Below are 7808 nucleotides of genomic sequence, written 5' to 3' on the forward strand. Positions count from 1 at the left end.
TATTGGTCAAACCATAACAATTCCCCCGCTGTCATCTTAAACAACAACAGTTTTTCTCCCGCGCAGATTTGATAGAACTCTCAAAATATTCAGTTTTGAAATTTTTCTAAATTCATCCATTACCAGTGTTACTGTCTGATGATGGAGTGTGAAAAGTGTGTTTGTTCTCAGGGTGTCAGACCGTCTAATTCCCACCTAGGACCTCCATGAAGACACCAATTAAAAATGAAATCTCCTCAATACTTAAATATATTTTCTGAATTTCGACTTCTTTCAGAATTTTTACTTTTTCTCAGAATTTCGACTTTTTCAGATTTTCGACTTTTTCAGAATTTCTTTCAGAATTTCGACTTTTTCAGAATTTCTTTCCGAATTTCGACTTTTTCTGAATTTCTTTTACAATTTCGACTTCATTAGAATTTGGAATATTTTCTTTGATTACCAATTTTTTTCAGAATTTAGAATTTTTTGGGAATTTTTGCTTTTTCAGAATTTAGAATTTTTTCGATTCATTTTCAAACATTTCCAAATTTGCACTTCACTCATAATTTTTTTTTCTGAATTCTGACTTTTTTCAGTTTTTTTTACAGGTTATGGATTTCTGTGGCCATACATTTTTTGCAAACAATCGACTGCTCTAGACAAAAGACTTCTAACAAGTATCCAATATTAACCGCACATGATCAGTAACTCCTCAGCTCATTGGGACCTGGGAACAGATTTGTTGTTATTTAGTTTGAACCAACACGTTAGAGCAGCAAAAACAACAGAAAGAAGCAACGCAAACCAACATTCAATTGTTAAAATGTACTGTGTTCTTTAATTAATATGTACATATCCAACCCCCACCGTCCCCCCCAATAAAGAAAAAATTCAATTAATACCTTTTAATATATTTAGTAAGTTTTACAGTGTCTGTACAGGAGTGATGGTTTCAAGAAATTCACATCTAGGGCAGCAACACCATTTGTTAGGAACCAAGAACGAGCATAAATGGAGTGAACAAGAGGAATTAGCGAGGGGGGGGACACACAGCTCATGGGGGCATTTACAGAAGCAGTTTATTGGGATAAACTATGTACAATACAAACCATTCTTACAAATTAGGCTCTAAGATATAGAATACATTACATTTGATATATTAAGTGACAATGAGCAAGCCCCATCCCCCACGCACGACCCGCTGATCGTCAACCAATCAGGTGATCCGACATTCAATCAGCTGAGAATAAACTCCACAAACTTTTTTTTTGACAGATTGACAGTTTTTATATCCAAGCGACATTTTCTCTCCTAATGGAGGAAGAAGATCTCACTTTGCTAAACTCACATTTAAATCTCCTCGTCAGTCGCCTTGCAGGGTTTCCTAAAGAATCCTGATTTTAATTTTTTATTCTTTTTAAATGAGGAATTAGTTATGATTTCCAGGATAAACTGCAGAGCGTTAATAGCACAGCAGAGGCAAACAGTCCAAATGTCCAGAGAGGCAATGTGTGTGAGATATGTGAAAATAGGGTGTTGATAACATCTAGTTTCAAAAGAAGTGAGAACTAAACATAAAGCAAACACAGGGGCGACTAATAATGATAACAATCAGAACAAACAGGACAATACGTCCCGCTATCTACACATCTGACAAAACTGAACTCAAGAATCAATTCTAACTGTCGTTTTTTTTGCAGATTTCAGTCCTTTGTAGCAGCGTTAGACTGTTTAAAGTAACCGTCCTCTGCAGGATTCATGACGTCACGTTGGGTAATCACTTGGGGGCTTGACTCTCTTGTTGTGGACATTTTTAGGGACAGTTCGGCTAAAACGCTCCTCTCTGGGATGGGTAGAAGCTCCAGTCCGCGCTCCACTGGTCCACTTTTCCCACTTTTTGCTCGTCATCCGGACGGGAAGTAGGGCGTGTCGCTGTGGTAGTTGTAGTCCGGACAAACTTTCTGCACCAGTTTGTAGTCGGTGCTGTAGAAGGAGATGAAGATACAGATGACCTTGAAGGGTTTGGAGCAAAGCCAAGACACGTGACTCTGGGTTTGCTCCTGGTAGCAAGTTTTGGACGGGTCGAAGTTGCAGAGCGTATTCTTGGCGCCTTTCTCCACCTTCTCGTATTCGATGCGGCAATTGAAGGACTTTGAATCCTTGGCGTCGATTACAGACTGCTGTGCCGCTACGTCGAATTCAACTACTTTAGTGGGCGGGACTAAACTGACGGAAACGTTGCCCTGGCCCGTGGAATTGTGACGGAAATAGACGCTGAAGGTGCCGTTTCCGTGGTCCACGATCTTTCCGGTGATCAGAAGGTTGAGTTTGACCGTCTTGATGTTGGAGTGGAAGTCGCCCCAGCCGAACATCTTCTTGAATTTCCCCGTCTTGACCATCGGCCGCCGTTTTGCCCGCGGCCGCGAATCCTGCAGGTCCGTGGTGTTCCTCAGCCAATCCCAGAGGTCCTGTTCGGAGTACGGTTCAGGGGTGTCGTAGCGAAGATCCAAGGCTGTGCTGTTCTCTTTTCCGTGGAGAGTCTGTGACAGCAGCCTACTGATGGACATGTCCTTACTGCTTTCTGTCCATATGTGCTTTAGTGTGGATTTGGGGGTTCCCGACTTCACGATCTCCGACTTTGAGGCGTGGGCAACCTGTGGAAGAGAGAAAAACATCTGGTTAGTTACGTATGTCTTTGGACAGTCAACTGAGAGCAATCGTCTGTCAGTCGTCACAAAGTACTCAATATTTTTGTGTCGTTTTTGCATTTTTCAACTCATGAATGTCTTTGAAATGTGCTGAAGCCATCCATGTTTCCAGAGTGTAACACTAGCCTCAAGGTAAGTAGTGAGCACAGAAATATATCAATCAATCAGTTCCAAAACATTTTGAGAATATCCAGGTCGCTCGGAAGAAGATACTGAGCAGCAACTGTGTGACACACAGCAAGTTTTGAAAAGGGTAGCACACGATTAATATATTAAAATATTCAGCATATTTTTAGGATAAAACAATAAAAACAACAAATCACAGAATTCTTACAAAAATAATAATAAATGTACCATTTTTCTATGATATTTTAGAGTATCTGGTTCCATTGACTTTAACTTGTTAATGTGTATTAATAATTTGTTCATGATTTTTATATTAGTGACTCTGAAAAGGTATGTTTGGTGCTGGGAAAGGCATCGTTTTGTTGGACGCAATTGATCCTTGTTTGTTGGATCATGGAAACATAAGAACATGAATTGCACAACTGAAGTTCTTGCATTGAAAGTTTGAGTTTGTTTTCATTCTCTGTTTGTTTTTTGGTCGGGGCGTCAAGGTTTAGGACACTGGGATCAAAACTGGGAAACCTTCTGATTACTGGAAGATTGCCCATCCTCCTTTGTCGCCTCAAAGACCCTAAAAAAGGTCTAGGTCTCTTAGTACAAAGAACTTGAAGCGACCATCAGTGGTCCAACCCTTTCATTTAGAAATCTCCACAGTTTTTCCTACAGAACCACCTAGAATCTGGTGCCTCGGCTGCAGTTTCATTCTGAGGGTGTTTCAATTTTTCATCTGCTTTTGGTAAAGGCAATAAAGTAAAGGACACCTTGATATTGCCTTGGATCGAACTGGAACCTTCTTATGTACAAGATGTTTCATTCCTTTGTCGCCTCAAAGACCATAAAAAGGTTCGCTCCAGCCCTGCAGGTACAGAAACTGGCACTGGTGTATCGGGTGAAACGATGCGTCATGAGATATTACTCTTCTGTGTCATTCAGGAAATATTGACTTTCACATTCAACCATGTCCACAAAATTGACCAATCAAAATAACTCCATGGGGGGTTGGAGAGATCAATCTTCGCTGCAAGCTTCAATTTCAAATCATGACAGCAGACAGATCCAAATTGGGAATTATAGTGAAGAGAATACAGCAATCAAAGTAAAACATGGTGCCTCCCTCTGCCGGCTCAGATAAATGCAGTGTCCGTTCGGAGGGTGAAGAGCAGACTATTAACTAACGAGTGCTCCTTCAATTGGTGATTGATGAACTGGAGTTTTCACTATTTAGCGCCGATGAGTGGAATTAGCCTCTGCTGGAGGAATGTGACATTGATTGGCTGATTATCTCTTTGTACGCCGGCAGCTGATCCGTCTTGCTGAAGGGTTTTTGCATTTTGCAGGGTTGCCCTCCGGATCAATACTTACTACCAATCAGTTTCCAATTGAATTGCTTCTGAACACCACAGGGACACGCCGAGAGATTTACTCATACGCTTACAAGGACAACACACCTGAGCTGCCAAATATAAAGTAAGGCAGCAGCATATAGATGAAGATATGACTCTGAGGGGCATTAAGGAGGCCATTTACAGCATGAATGTCATTGTGTTGGACCACTTCTACTTAACATCTGATAGAATAGACTTGACGCAGGGTTGCATTCCTCTTATACCTCCCTTTGGAAGCCTTTCCTTACTGTCTCTGGTGTTTATAAGTAAGAATGAGTGCAGGATTAAAGTAGGACATCAACCTAAATTACTTCTAAATTACGGATAACGAGATTTTATTGATTGAAAGTTGTCTGTGTAGTTGAATATAGATCAGTCCATACCTAAAGTCAAATGTTCTTGTCTTGTTTTAGTTAGAAAGCTTGTCTGAATGGGAAAACGACCTGTGGATGTGTGGAAACAGATGTGATGACAGACTGTTTTCATGTGAATACATTATCAATAGAAGAGTCACGGACCGTCCACACAGGGCGTTGAAGCTTGCCAGCGGGCGTGTCTGAAACTCGACCAGCAACCAATCACATAGTCTCCCGCCCCGGACACACAAGCACACGGTTTGATTGGCTAGAGCTTGTACTGGCATATAATTCGATTGGCTGACGCTTCCGTCAACTTTTGCAGCGAGCAACGCGTAGCGAGGCTCCCACAATGCAGTTCGGCGAAGCGTGACATCACCCCATTCAAAGTGAACGGAAGTGTTGGAAGAAGTACTTAGATAATTGGGTACTTAAGTAAAAGTACAAATACTAAAGCCGTAACGTGATCCTATTCTGCTCATTGTCAGGTTGATGTTAATATCTAGTGCCTATTCAACAACCGTCAAAACTGATTCATCAAATTCACTCAAATCAAGTGCAGAAATCAGGCTGATAATCTTCCACCAAGCTTTGGGTTTCACAGGTACACAGCACTGAAGGTAGAGCTCATTTAAAAAGAAGGACTATATTCAGAGTGTGCTGTGTTGAATATAAACCAGTTCCTCTAGACTTGAGGAAAGTGAAGCCTCTGAGCTGAAGAGGGTCTCAGGGGTCTATCTTTAGCTGAGGGTTAAACTCAGTATGAGGAGACACTCTCAGCAATCACCTTCTATTCACACAGGTGAGCCGGCCCCCTCGTGATGAAGGGGATCACATTAGGATGGATTTATGATAATGTGACTTCCTGTTTCTCAGTACGTTCAAAGGAACTGATTAAAACACGAGCATTGAAACTGGAGAGGAAACACTTCAGATGCAGTCGCTCTTAAGGGAATCAGATGTATGTTTTAAATATATTTTAATCCTCACAGAAATGAATTACTTGCACATGCAGTCTGCTGCAGAAAATAACATAACATGCTATGAAACGAACCAGCAGATAATACCTAATTTAGTTTATTTTAATCCAGTATTGGGAAGATTTGCAAGTACGTACTGTAAGGAAGTAAGTAAGGAAGAAAGTAAGCAAGTAGGTACGTTAGTATATAAGAAGGTAAGTAGGTACGTCAGCAAGTATGTGAGAAAGTAATTAAGTGCGTAGGTATGTTGGTACGTAGCTGAGTGGTCCTGTTTGTGTAGTTCAGGCTTTGCTTTACCCCCGGATGTTTCACTGAGGTTAGGAAAGGAGGTTTAGGAAAATACATTATTTGATTCCTCTGTCTGTAGGCTGGACTCTCCTCTCTGCAGACTCTCTGTTTATCTACTCTCAAGCATCCTGCAGGTCATTTCTATAAGTCAGTAAGTACGTAAGGAAGGAAGGAAGGAAGTAAGGAAGTAAGTAAGGAAGTAAGCAAGCAAGTAGGTAAGTAAGCACCTAAGCACGTAAGCAAATAGGTAAATAAGGAAGGAAGTACGTAAACAAGTAAGTAAGGAAGTAAGTAAGTAAGGAAGTATAAGTAGGTAAGTAAGCACCAAAGCACGTAAGCAAATAGGTAAGTAAGTAAGGTAGTAGGTAAGTAAGTAAGGAAGTAAGCAAGTGTATAAGTAGGTAAGTAAGCACCAAAGCAAGTATGTGAGAAAGTAATTGCGTAAGTTAGTCGGTACGTTGGTGCGTTGCTAAGTAAGTGGTCCTGTTGGTGTAGTTCAGTCAGGCTCCTGATTCACTCTCCTTCATTCTTCTTTAGGAAACGAAATGATTTGATTCCTCTGTCTGGAGGCTGGACTCTCCTCTCTGCAGGCGGACATGTTTATCTACCCTCAGGCATCCTGCAGCAGGTTTTTCTGGGCCGGGGGCCAGTTTGGGGGGTTTGTTGGAACCTGGAGCTGCCAGCTGCAGCCCTTCACCTGAGGGACGGTGCATCTGGTGAGCAGAACCTGAAACCTGGCCAGAACCGGCTCAGATCCTGAGGAACATCCAGACTGACATCCAGACAGCAGCTGGACGCCTGCAGGCAGGACGTCTCTGCATCCACACTTCTCTACTGATGACAACATACACACCACACATGTATATTTATTACTTTTTTAATGCTGTTTTATTTCAATTTGAGACGTTTACATTTTGGATTGTTTATTTCTAATCTTCTAATTTCTCTAATGTGCAATGCCGTGTCTTTTTATGCTGCTGCAACGCAAACATTACCCTCATTGGGATCAATAAAGTACTTCCGATCTTCTGATCTTATCCTGAGGAGCTCTCTCACAATCTAAGTGGTAGTATTGCTCAATACTGTGAGTGAGTTAGTTAGTACACAAGTAAGCACGTAAGTAAGTGAACAAGTAAGCGAGAACACAATCAAGTAAGTAAACAATTAAGAGAGTTAGTAAGTTAAAAAGCCAGTAAGTATGTAGGTACGTTCGCTCGATATTGTGACGATATAGTCAATCGATCAATTTATCCAATATATTGCCCAATATCACAAATTACACATTTGTCTGCAGAGGATCTACAGCTCGTAAATAAACCCTCTGTCCTTAGACCCTCGCAGTAACTAGGTAAGTAACTAGGTAAGCTCAGAGAGACGAGGACCCCTCCCCCAGGTGACTGATTTGCAATAGGTGGTGTGTGACAATGAAAAAGATGATACACTTACAACAAAGTGAGTCTAAATTATAGAACATATCCTGTGTTTATATATTAATAGAGAAAGAAGAATGGATGTCAACAATCTTCCAAGGACCGCTCAGGAGACCATACAGTTATATTGACTATTTTTAAACATATGTTTGTGTTATTATGAATCACGTCTTGATTTGAACAATCTGAATAAGAGCTTGAATTCACCAGACAAGGTTAAAACAACAGCAATGAGGACGGACACTGTGCTACGCTGGATAGCCTTCACGCAAGTCCTCAGAGTATAGGATCGGATGATCTATTTGAGAAGAACAACGTAAGCGAAAGGCAAACATATGCCAAGAGAAAGGACCCGACCCTGACCCCAACGCTTACCCAATCACAAATACTAACAGACAAAACACACGTTTCATCCAATGACTAGCAGTTCACTGGTACCAGGAGTTTGTAGGTATCTGAGAGCAGGGTATATGCAGGAATCCTGAAGTCAAATTTATTACCTTTTAAGACCTTTTTTAAGACCCTTTCCATACATTTTAAGACCTCATCGCAA

General features: G+C 41.1%; 1 protein-coding gene across 1 annotated transcript; it reads right to left on the reverse strand.

The window, feature by feature from the left end:
• Positions 1 to 816: 816 nt before the first annotated feature.
• nxph1 (neurexophilin 1) lies at positions 817 to 2657 on the reverse strand. Its single transcript, XM_010787080.1, has one exon. The coding sequence runs from the start codon at positions 2655 to 2657 to the stop codon at positions 1887 to 1889; it is 771 nt and encodes a 256-aa protein (XP_010785382.1). The 3' UTR covers positions 817 to 1886.
• Positions 2658 to 7808: the final 5151 nt, after the last annotated feature.

Source organism: Notothenia coriiceps, unplaced genomic scaffold (genome assembly GCF_000735185.1).
Source record: "Notothenia coriiceps isolate Sejong01 unplaced genomic scaffold, NC01 NC01_scaffold00030029, whole genome shotgun sequence".
NCBI classification, from domain to species: domain Eukaryota; kingdom Metazoa; phylum Chordata; class Actinopteri; order Perciformes; family Nototheniidae; genus Notothenia; species Notothenia coriiceps.

Excerpts from the sequence above, each read along its gene's own strand:
- nxph1 (XM_010787080.1), bottom strand. The coding sequence starts at position 2,657 with ATGTTTTTCTCTCTTCCACAGGTTGCCCACGCCTCAAAGTCGGAGATC.